The following is a 12,597-nucleotide window of genomic DNA, read 5'->3' as shown; positions in this document are numbered from 1 at the left end:
GTAATCACATACAGTTTGATACATACACACAATGACAGCTACCCAGATTGCACCAGGTGTTGTAGTCTGTTTTGCTGCGTCACATCAAAGTATTTATTCCCACTGATTTAAACACTTGAGTGCTGTTTGAGAGCATTTTTATGCAATTTTGAAAGAAACGTCTGCATTCCCCGCTGACACTGTGCACTAGCAGTCCTAATGAATGCTAACATGATGTTTCCCATCTCTAAAATGCAAAACACACTGGTGTGAAAAGTTTAATGTCTTAGGAGAGGATTAAATTCCTGATCAGGGAGATTAAAGAGAAATCCTGAAGTTTCCTTCCAGCCTAGTTAGATGGACAACATTTCTGGTTATTGCACTATAACAGTTGATGCTTCTCAAGCAATAAAACTTGAGACAAACACGATGAATGATAGTAAACACTCTGCCATATTGCAGCATTTTTCATGAGATTTTCAGTGTATCAAGCAGAATGTCAGAAATTTGATTTTTCTATGCATCATGCAAAATAACTGACCCGATGATCAGATGAGACATAACACGGAGGAGTGATGCATTGCACTGAATAAAATTGCACAAGAGGAATCATGATCTTCATCATATATTGGATGTGAGCTGTTTAAAGTCTGCAGAAAGGAACATATGGTTCACTAACGATTATTTCCAATATTGATCTATCTGCCAATTAATCAATTACTTGTTTAGTCTCTAAAATGTAAAAAAAAAGTGAGAAATCACAACAGAGCTCAAAGTGACTGACAACTAACAGTCCTAAACCTAATGACTCTTCATTTACTATCATAAAAAGAAGCAAATCCTTACATCTAAGAAGCTGGAACCAGCAAATGTTTTAAATATTTTGCTTGAAAAATGACTGAAACAATCAAAATATTTATTATTACTAAGTACTGAAACAGAGATACACACGCAGTGAAGGAATTTACCCTTTTGTGATCTCATCAGGTCTGTATTGTACAGAAGAAGGACACTAAGAAGATGTACGCCATGAAGTACATGAACAAGCTGAAGTGTGTGGAGCGGAATGAAGTGAGGAATGTCCTGAAAGAGCTGCAGATAATGCAGAACCTTGAACATCCTTTCCTGGTCAATTTCTGGTAAGACACCCACGCTTTGGTGAGAACATATTTGAATGTGTAGTTATATATCTCTGTATTTATTGATTCTGAAAGGTTCTTGGGTTTTGTTTAGACTGCAGGGAAATCAGATTTGTTTTTCAAATCTGATCGTTGAGACAAACTGCGCATACTGTTATTTGCAAGTGATCAGATCAGATTTGTGATCCCAGACATCACCAGCCTACCTGCATGGGTTGCTGTGGTAAAAACATAGGTGTCAGTAACTACATTCACTGCTGATATGGCTTTCCAACGCAGAAGCGTGAGAAATGGAGTTCCATCATCTTGGCTTCTAAACAATTGCGCTGTCAAGTTGTAGTACAGAACTCCTCCGTCACACCAGACAAACTGTGTTACTCTCCTTACCGATCTGCTAGTAGCAGCATGGATTCTGCTCAGATGCTCTAATGCACTTCTGTCACTCTGTATTTGATGTTGTTATTGTGTGTTGCGTTGTGAGTGACACAAAAAAAGTTTTCTCATCTGGAAAGCTTGTTTAGTTTGTCTAATGTAAGTTATGTAATACCATCCTTAAACCACTGGTGAGTATTGTGATTGTGGCTGACATACTGATAGCCTGACATGAATAATTTCACATGACGCATTGCTGAGAGTTTAAGTTTACTATTTTATGTTCCAAAATGCAAATGTTAGCATTTGTGTTTGTCATGTGTTTGTTGAGAACGTGGTGATTTATGTTTGTAACTGAGATTTTTGTGCTGGTTTATTGTTACACCATGAATGTGATGGCTAGTACATTTTTTCACTCCGGCTGTATATCAGTGTCACACCATGGAACAAGTTTCCCTTGAATAATGTATTATTATAGAGTAACCATGGAAAGTGCTACTTATCCCTCAATTCATGTTTCTTAACACAACATTTACAAATAGATAACGTGGTGTCGTGGACAGTGACACGAGTCTGACACTCGGCAACATCGAGCCCCAAGACCGACACTGGATCAGATCTGAGGGGCCAGGCTTAGATGCATCCATAGAGATCCAATTGGAATCGCATTACAAATCACCTCCAAATGTGGCTTGGATCTGCTTTGCAAAAATCTAATTTCATGTTGTTTGTTGTCACGACTTTCTAAAATCAATCTGGAGGCAATTTGGATCTGCCAAAAAACAGATTTGAGCTGGCAGTCTGAACATGGCATTACAGAGTGTTCAGGAAAAGACTTCTTGCTTCGTGTTGAATTCAGGTTAAGACTGCCTTAAATTTAGCACTCAGTGACTTTGACAGAAACTCCCTTGCTTAAAGATGTACAAAAAACCTCCTCTATAAAATCTGAAGCACAAATCAGCACGTGCACAGACACACACAGAGCCCATTACCCACTAAAGCAAGCTGTGGATTGAGGAGTCGCCCAGTGAAGAACACTCACAAGCCTCCCTTCACCCTGTGAAGTTGCTAAAAGGAAAATGTGGTTTGCCCACTGATCCGAGCTTCAAAATTTCATGGGCGCGACCTTCCTCTCCTGGCAGCTTCTCGTTTGCCTCAACACATTTAGCGGGGTTGAGGAAGTCTTTCCCTCAACCTGGCACAAGCTCATTCAAACTCTAGTGCGCTAATCTAAGATGACTCATCAGGTAATTCTGAGCAACTCATTCATCATAATTTGAAAGTCCAGGCTTATTGAGCACCAGGAATCGTACTTTTGAGATGCCTGATAAGTATGGCTTGTTAAGTTTCCAACTGAAAGGCGTCATTAATTCTTGATAAGCACTCCCACTCTGCAACGTTTGAGAGGAAGCCACCATGGCTTTCTCTCAAGCAGAAAGGCGAAGAGGAGGGGTTGTCTGGCCAAAGACGATGGATAACTATCAAGGCTGTGTGGTCCAGTTAAAAAAAAATTAATTCATTCATTTATTGTATTATTTATTGTTCTTACTTTTGATTTACAGGTGTTGGTGTTAGGCAGCTCCCTATTAAAAACACTTAATTAAATGAGATAATAAATCAGTGCCTGGTGACACCAACAGTCTGCAGGTGGTTTTTCCCAGAGGTGGGAGTAAGTCACACAAGTGCAAGTCATAAGCAAGTCTCAAGCAAGTCCCAAGTCACTGTGGCGAGAATCAAGTCAGCATGTCAAGCAAGCAAGTCAAATCATTGCTTGGGTCAAGTCAAGTTGAGTCGAGTCCCCAAATTTACAACTCAAGTCTGACTCAAGTCATGCGATACGAGTCCGCCACCTCTGGGTTTTCCCTCATCTACCCTATGTCTTCTGTCCCACTTTTCTGTCCTCTCTTCACCCACTTACCCCTCTTACTCTCATTTTAATTCGACATCTTCTGAAAGCTACTCAGGCTGAATCAATAGCTTTCTTTTAATTACTAATTTGACAGAAACAAAAGTAAATCCTCGCCTGGTGGGAATGAATGAGAAGAGACTAAAGGCGCAGTAAAAAGAGGAGAGGATAGAAAGGACAGCTATGCAAAGGAAAGGGAAATATCCACGGAGCAAAGGGAGGTGGTAGAGAAGGAAAACCAGGAAGGAGGTGAGCAGAGGAATAGAGAAAAGTGCAGTGTACAGAGTCATCAGACAAACAATGCCAGTGCCTACTTTCTAGCTTGATTGTATGCTGTGTTGGACAAAAAAATGGTTGGAAGTTAATGCTTTTGGCAGCGTAAATTCCCTCTGGGTGGGGGTGATTTCCTCTGGAGATGTGCTTGGGTCAGCGCTGTGCCCACTCCGTCTCTCTCACTGTGTTGAGTTGGCGTAAGTTATGATTGTCCTGAGGTAAGCGCTCAAGGTCAGTGACAGGGAGAGATTACCTGCAGGCATATGAAGCGCACTGAGCCAGCTACATGCAGAAAACCAGGCTTTATTTATTTTCCTGTTCCCCGTCCTGTCCTCTCATCTCACTCCTCTTGTCCTCTTTTTGTTCACCTCATCTTGTTGTCTCTCACCTTCCTTTTTTTCTTCCTCCTTCTACTTTCCCACTTTCACCACCTGCTTCACTTCATTTTCTCTCCTCTTGCTGTCACTGGACTTGCAACTGGGCATGACCTCAGGTGTCCATCTGTACACTGTGCACAGCCAAGCAACAATACACTTGGAAGAAGGGAGCAAAAAAAACAGCATATCAACTTCTAATTAAGCTATTTTTCCTCCATGCAGACTTAATTATATTAATTATAACACGGGGTACTGATTTTGAAGAATCTGAACCTCTGGCAGTAAGTGTGTGTTACGGTCAGTGTATTGATGTGCCAGCACTGGAGGGCAGCCTGATGTGCCTGCACTGCACTAAGTCACACTGTGTAAGGGGAGCCCTTATTGGCACTGCACTGCTTTGACTCAAAGGCCAGAGATACACTCACACTGTATCAGAGACAGACAGAAAGAGGGAGAGATAGTAACCAGCATCAGATGCTGCTGTATTTAACTCTCAGTCTAACATCCTCTTTAAAGGTAAACTTGCATTATCGATCAATCTGTCATTATTGTCTCCATTAACTGATTACTTGTTAGGTCCATCGAATGATAGAAAATGGTGAAAAATGTGGATCACTGTTTTCCAAAGCCCAAGGTGACATCCTTAAATGTCTTGTCTTGTTCACAACTCAAAGATAATCATTTTACTGTCAAACAAGAGTAAAGAAACTAGAAAATACTGAGATTTTGTAAGTTGAAATCAGATCATTTTTTCGTTAAAAATGACTCAAAATCAAAATAGTTGCTGATTAATTTAATAGTGAATTAATAATCAGTTGATTAACTGTTGCAGCTCTACTATTTTAGCTGTACAATGTTTTTTTTGTGTCTAAGTGACTAATGGGGGCAACAATTCTTGAAATGGGTCCAGTATTGAGTGAGACCACTGCAGCCGTCAGATGTGAAATGTACTGCAATTGCAAACCATCAAAATGTGTTTTTTTGCCACTGACAGGCTCAGATTGTTATTCTAAGTCTCAGACAATATTATGGAAAGGATCACTACAGAGACAGACCTTTTCGTTAAAGAGTAAGACCCTTTATGTTTGTATCTATTAAGGAATTTACATAATTATCTTTAATATCGTTTGAGTGTTTTCTTCCACAAACTTGGCCAGAGAGAAATAATCTTAACTACAAACTTTATTCACTGAATGGTTAAGATTTCAGTCTGTAGGATGCTTCATTTCATGATATCTCCCATGTCTTACCTTTCAGATACCGCTATGATGTAACATGCTCTTGTAAAAAAAAAGTAATTGCGTAACTGTCGAAGGAAAAGAGGAAGAATGTCAACAAAAGTCTGAAACGTGGAGGAAAAGCTTCACTCGCTTCAGGGAGTTCCTCTTTTGCTCAGTTGTTATGTAATCTTAATGCATCTTAAGACATCACTCAGTGTTATTCTCCATTCATGTGTATTTTTTCCCTCAGAAAACCGAAATGACATAATGATTTTCTCAAAAAGCTAAACAGAATTCCTCCAAGCATTCAGATGCAAAAAGGTCTAGTACACTGCGCACTATAGACTGCCTATAATGTACATTTTGAATGAATGGCATAAGCTAAAATAAACTGAATTCTAATACTAATACACAACTAAGCAATAGTAAGATCTGCTGGCGGCATCTAAGGTACACACTGTATCCTTGTGTATCTGCAAAATGTGCAGATCACATCCTCATTTTACTTTTAACACCGCAGGCATCGACAAACACTGAAAAGCAGCATGTCAGCATATGAGGTATTTGGCTTGATGTCAAGGTGACCTGGTGAAATGGAAGATCATAGAATCAGGGGTGGGAAGAATAAGAAAATGTTCTGATCAAGTACTAAGGCAAAATGTAATACAGATATCTCTTATCTTAGTTTTGTCGTATATTTTACATTTCCTGCGTAGTTTTTCTGAGTGTTTTTTGTGTGTGCATTTATGCCTGAAAGTGCATCCATGTGTGAGTGCTCAGGGAGCATTAGACACAGACTGATGCGAGCTGTCAGTCAAAGGAGGTGTTGGGAGATGGGGTGGCAGGAAGGTCGGAGGGCTGCCGGCATTGATCCAGCATGTCACACTTTGAGCGGCTGGCCGGCTGTGTCCGTTTCATCAAGGGACTTTGGTCAGATGGTGTGTGTGTGCGTGTGTGTATGTGTGAAAATCTGTGTGTGTGCATTTATGGGTAGTATGCATGTCTATTCACCATAATTACAAAAAGCTTGTGTTGAACAACAAAGTTTTATTCCCGAGATTCACTGAAATGGATTTCCTGCTGTGGGCATACAATAGATAGATGGTAATTAAAGGGACAGTTAACTGCAAAATCAAAAATACAGATTTTTTCTCTTATTAGTAGTGCCAGTTATCCATCCAGACTGTTTTGGTGTGAGTTCATGAGTTTTGGAGATATCAAGATATCAATGTAATTCATCATCGTTAAGATATTAGCAATGATGTCAACCGTTAAAGTCAACTGTTAAACCTTTAACACCATCATATAAACAAGAACTGAAAATAATGGATCAAAAACAAATTAAATGGTAACACTATATAAGTTTGCAAAAGTACAAGTTGCTCAGTTTTGACAGCCTTATCAAGTTATCTTTTATTGAACTAATTATTAAATGTGTGAACAGCTTTACTTCGTCCATATGTCACAATAAACAGACTCCAATAGGAGAGCCACTAGAGGATCAGCAAATGGCAACTGCAGAGTGGCATAGCAAAAGAAAAACACTTTCAGTCAGTCGTCCTTTTCAGAAAAAGGAATACATTTTTTTAGAATGTCTTACCGACTGAAATAAAAGCCCGTGATATGAAAACATTTACTAAAAAGATGAAACACTGTCTGTAACAAAACCAAACCTGTGACCAATGAAACTTGACAGCTCACACCAAAACAGTATAAATGCATAAATTACACTGATTTGATTTTGTGTCACTGTACAGTTTAGGCTGAGGCAGTTTTGTTCATTTACATTCAATTTATGGAAGTTACGGGTTACTGAGAGGGAAAAATGAAGAAGGGAGTCCAATATGACAACATGAATAGGTGCAAATGATATGTTAGGAATGTTGCCAACATTTCCATTACTCTTAAAGAAGGGAAACAAATGTTTATTTACTTACTATAATGTAATGAGAAACTGGGATTTTTTTGCTGATTATTGCAATATAAATACCTGTCTTGCTTCATTTAAAAGCCATAATCTACTTAAAACAAGAATAATTTATGCGTCTGAAACATTTTGCTTCTGTAAGAAACAGAAATTTATTGTAATTTGGAAATTGTAGCAGTTTTATAGTATTTGTGGCCTTACATGTCACAGCTGTCACCTTTGAAAGAGCCAAAAGTAGCCTTTTTGTAAAGATACGTTACCATTAGCCTCTGAGCCCCTGTGGTTTCTGGAGACTTCAATTACTGAAGTGGCCTGGGAGGCCAGTGCCTCTAAAAGCTCCATGCAGGATGTTCTCCCGTCAGACCGACTGCCTGGAGGCCACCAAGAGGTCACATTGAAAAGCACGTGTGGCAGAGCAGATACAGACACTGAGAGAAAGAAAGATAGAATTAGACACAGAGACACAGAGAGACAGAAAAGAGGAAAAAGAAGAACAGCTAAAGGACAAAAGAGAACAAGCAAGCTAGAGAGAAACCAGGTGCTAGCGAGGCGCCAGCAGGGCTAATGAAAAGTCTGCACCATTTCAACATAATGTACAGGTGCTAATCTGCAGTCTGACTGCTGCTCTCTGCTCTCTAGCCAAAATGCTGGTTGAGGCATCAAGCAACATCTGCTAATGGAAGCTTGAAAAATTGTTCTGTTTTAATCCCACAGCAGCTGCAAAATACAAATGGAGCCTCTGAAATGTTCTGCATAAAAGTAAAAAGTAGCCCTCTGAAAGACATTTGTCCTAGAGCTAACTGAACCTGACCTGGGAAGGCAGCGCGCAGTGCTGCAAAATAAAAAACATTTAATACCTAACCTGAAATGCATCTTAAATAAAGCAACAAATCTGTTTTTAAAATGTAAGGAGTAGAAAGTACAGATTTTTACAAAAATGTAGTGAGTAAAAGTAAAACATTGCCAGAAAAATAAAACTTAAGCAATGTACAGATACCTTACTACTCTACTTAAGTAAAGTAACAAAGTATTTGTTACTTCCCACCTCTGAATAAAAGTATTTCTGTTCTGTCAGACATATGGCTCCAATCTGAAGATTATATTCCATTTCTGCCAAAAGATCCTCCTAAATGTTATGAACTTCTTCTTTAATGTATGCTGCTACTGTTAATGTAAATGCAGCCTATAAAATCCTTGCAAAAACCTGCCTGACAATTAAGCCTCATTGCACTTCGATGTTTTTTTATTTATTACTTTTGATGCATGTGTCGGTATTAGAGTTTTTTAAACTACTATGCCACTATATGTTGTTGATTCTGGTGTTAATTGTTTATTACGTGATACTCCACCAGTTGAGCAACACCAACAAAGTGCAAATTGGATCACTTGGTCACAGCTGTGCCACAGCGATGGCACTATTTATCTGCCTCATAATTCCAAAAGACAGTTTTCAGTTAAAATTTCAACATAAAACTTTGAACGCCAGCGCACAGCTTCAACATGAAACAGCTTCAGTGTCTTTTAAATCCCATTAGTCATACATATACGTTGTCTTATTAATAATAACTTGGGTATCTTGTGACCTACTGCCTAGAGTACCTGTGACGAACAACTTAATGAGCACCATTTCTAATTCATTTTGACAGCCGTGGCAGCAGGCCAGTGGAGACTTCATTCATATTCAAACACCCTCTAAATACTGTGGGGCCATGTCAGAGAGTCAGAAAGAGAGAGAGAGGGCAAAAGACAGAGAGAGAAAGAGAGGAAGAGCGTGAGAGAGTTTTTAGCAGAAATTGTGCTTTTATTGTCATAAGAGACCAATTTACAGTTTAAGTAGAGTGGAGATGTTGCTGAAATTGCATAAAATAAAAAGTTCAATTAGCACGAGGTCAGTTAGTCCCAGAGGGATGATGCTGATTTGCAGCTATAATATCTTACATATAGCATGTATAGCACCACAAATCATTATTAAGTGCAATAATGAGCACTTATGCAGATAGTCAAGTGCTGAAGCAGCCAGAAAAAAAGACCCGGTTGTCGACTTTGTGCATCTGCAGGATACAAATTTCAACTATGTACTACGTCTGTGTGAGTGTCTGTTTACTTGTGTACATGTTGGAGTTATATTCATTATATTTGGGACTTTTTTTCAACTCATCAAACAAGGTTTTAGTGTGTGTCATCAGATTTTAAGATTGGTTTGGGATTGCATCCCGGGTCCTTGGGTTCTGGTGGACACATGAAGATCTCTACTGTGTGTGCACATTACAGTAATCAGTACTGTCAGTGCCTCACTGTGTCTATAACTATCCCAGGCTGATGACCATCTTTATGGCAGCTTAGTTTCACCCACGTAAGAGACTGCAGTGAGTCAGTCAGTCTTGTTTGCTTACAAGAGAAAACAACTTCCTCTGAACAATGACTGCTGAGCCCTTTCAGTTTTTACCACCTTGGCTTTCTGATGGAAAGACTTGTGGGACAGAAAACATGGAAACCTCAGCCAAGCATGAGAGCTGGTTTTCTACTCGATTAAACTGGTTTCACGGAGGACCCACGTGTACTATCGATTGACTTGATGGACTTGCTGTCCATCTGCAAGCCTGATCCAGCCATTCACCCAGTGGTTCTGTACCATATGACAAATTTATTATACATTGCATTTACATATCAACATCTGTTCTGGCAATTAATATTCCACCAACCAGTTCATAAAAAAGCTGTTACACTGCATTACATTTACTTTACAGTCACAGGAGAATTTCCATAGGGAAAATCCTGTCGTGCACAGAGAGTGATAAATTAAGCACAAACAGAAGTTTGAGTTAGCTGAGATGAGCAACAACGAACATCTGGCACAGGATATGACCAAAATTACCAAAAATAAGGTTGAGGATTATCACTTTAAAAGAAAGTTTAGTTGACAGAAAGATTAGCTTTTAACACCCTGAGTTAAAGATAAGGTTTAGGGATTTCCCCATTGAGTCACTTTGGCCCTAATCCCAATCCAGGTGCTTTGATATTGATCACATTGGATCACATTTTCTTCTACTTTATTTTAGCAGATACCAATTCACAAAAAAATATACTGGATCAACACTGATATTAACCCTGAGGATTGACTCATGAAGTGTCTAGTAGAAATTTAAAAAAACAAAAACTTATCCCTGCCAGGGCTGGAGGGGATAATGCGATTGCTAGCATGTGCATATGCGTGCGTGCATTATCTCTGGACCTAGAGCTTGTCTGCAGGTAATCTCAAATACCACTGCGCCAATCAGCCTAATTTTTGTTGTGCAGATTCATGCCTGTATGCTGAAGAACGCCTGTCATTCAGAACTTTTGAAACCTTTATGTTGGCTACATGCTGCTGACAGCCGCGGCCACAGGCATTATGTTTTCACATAATCCCATTATTGTGAACGTGATATCTCAAGAACACCTTGAGGAAATGTCTGCCAGTTACAGTTCATCAGAATCACCTAAGAAACTTGTAATCGGTGCATCTCTACTAATAATTATCCAAATAAGTGATTAATGATGAAGGTGAAAAGTTGAATCAAATTTAAAGAGTCAGTTAAGCATGATAACGTTGAAGGCTAAAGTTTAGGAAAAAAAATCACTGAACTCCCCACAGTAGAGGATATTGTCTCATTGCGGATTTTACATACTATAGCAATTAAATAAATAAATAAACTGCTGCTTCCTGGGAGAAGGCAGTGTTTCTCTGCCAAGAAAAAGAGCAATTAAAGTCCAGCTTGTGTCTCCTAAATGCTTCTGACAGCAGCCTCTTAGATTCTTTATCACTTTTACTACCTGCGCTCGGTCAGAGGTATTTACACTCTACTGTATGTGTGTGTGTTTAGACTCAAGGAGAGAGAAAAAGTGAGAGACACAGGCCAGAAAACAGAGGCAGGAAGAAAGAGGGAGACAAAGAGAGTTAATCAAATGATTAATAGACAGACTTAAATGGAGTCGATCCAGCAAACACAAACTGCTGTCGAACTCTTTAAGCCACTGGAAAGCTTGTTTTCTTGTCAGGGTTTAGTCGTAGTATTTGGGCAATATTTCACACATTTGTACACATTTGCATACTGGATGTTACACTACTGACCTTAATTAATTTTTTTTGCTGTTTCTGTACTTTTTCGTATTACATTATTTTCATAATATTCTCTCTTGCCCATACAGTGCAATCCCATGATAGTAATAACTTTGATTGTAAAATCAGTTGAATTAAATTAAAGTTAAATTAAAACTTTGACCAAAGCAGAGCAGAAGCAATGTGCATAATTATGAAGCAAGTTTTGACCATCTATGAACACAGTCAGAGTCGTATTAGTCCCAAAAACTTAAGATATTTAAGAGAGTGTGATGTTAATACGAACCCTGTTTGATCTTTACTTCCTCTCTCTGTGCCAGACTCGAGTGTCATATCATTTTCCAACACACAGTCTCTTATTTCCACACACACACACACACACACACACACACACACTGATCACACTGTCACCTCAGTTATCTCCCCCTTACATCTAATGGCAGCAGCTGGAACTTTGATTTTTTTTTTTCTCAGATTGAAGTCTTTGTAGACTCTCCATGGGAGTTCCCTCCTCTCAGAATACGCTGCTTTTAAGGAAATTTGTCTCCTTATTTATAAGGCTCTAGCTGTCATTATAGCTTACAAAAATTTAGAATAGGTGTCAGAGACTGAAACTTTCTCCTTCTTTCCTCCATTCCACATTGACTGATTGAGTTATTCCTATTTTGATATATAAGAATAAAATACATATAATAATAAAAACTGAAAACAGAAATGTACCCAAATATTGACACATCTACAAATAAATGAATCAAAAAGAGAATATCCCAGTAACTGAAAATGTGTAACCTGTAGCCATAAGTTCTTAAACACAGTGACCTCCAGGCCAAAGAGAAGGACCATCCAGATTGTACCACGCTAACTTCAAAAGCCGGCAGCTCTGTATGGGGTTGTGTGAGTGCCCATGGCATCATGTCTGACTCTCACATCTGTGAAAGCCCCATTAATGCTGAAAGGTACATACAGGTTTTCATAGAAAAAGATTCCAGGTACTAGACCGGCTTGTAGTCCAGACCTGTCTCCCATTGAAAATGCGTGGTGCGTTATGAAGCGCAAAATGCGGCAATGAAGACCCTGAACTGTTGACCATTTGGAGTCACATATCAAGCAAGAATGAGAAAGAATTTCACTATCAAAACTTCGACAATTAGTATCTTTAGTTCCTCAGAGCTTACTTGCTGCATCACTTACTACAGCAGAGATTCTGCTCTGTTGAGCAACTATTGAGAATGAGAGGGAAAAAAAATGTTTTCAGTACTTCAGCAATTAGTGTCCTCAGTTCCAAAATGCTTACTGAGTGTTGTT

At 39.0% G+C, this 12,597-nt stretch overlaps 1 protein-coding gene and 1 long non-coding RNA gene across 2 annotated transcripts in view; one reads left to right on the top strand and one right to left on the bottom strand.

Annotated features, from left to right (window-relative positions):
* LOC146319247 (uncharacterized) overlaps positions 1 to 12,597 on the bottom strand; it is an 83,292-nt gene that overhangs the window by 6,069 nt on the left and 64,626 nt on the right. The window lies entirely within an intron of this gene.
* The window catches only part of stk32a (serine/threonine kinase 32A), an 89,109-nt gene that overhangs the window by 15,385 nt on the left and 61,127 nt on the right, over positions 1 to 12,597 (top strand). Inside the window, exon 4 of the mRNA XM_084729835.1 lies at positions 967 to 1,118. Within this exon, the coding sequence (XP_084585961.1) occupies positions 967 to 1,118 (152 nt within the window). The remainder of the gene's footprint in view (positions 1 to 966; positions 1,119 to 12,597) is intronic.

Source organism: Lutjanus erythropterus, chromosome 11 (genome assembly GCF_056507025.1).
Source record: "Lutjanus erythropterus isolate fLutEry1 chromosome 11, fLutEry1.hap2, whole genome shotgun sequence".
Taxonomy (NCBI): Eukaryota; Metazoa; Chordata; class Actinopteri; order Lutjaniformes; family Lutjanidae; genus Lutjanus; species Lutjanus erythropterus.
This window is presented reverse-complemented; position numbering and strand designations above follow the sequence as displayed.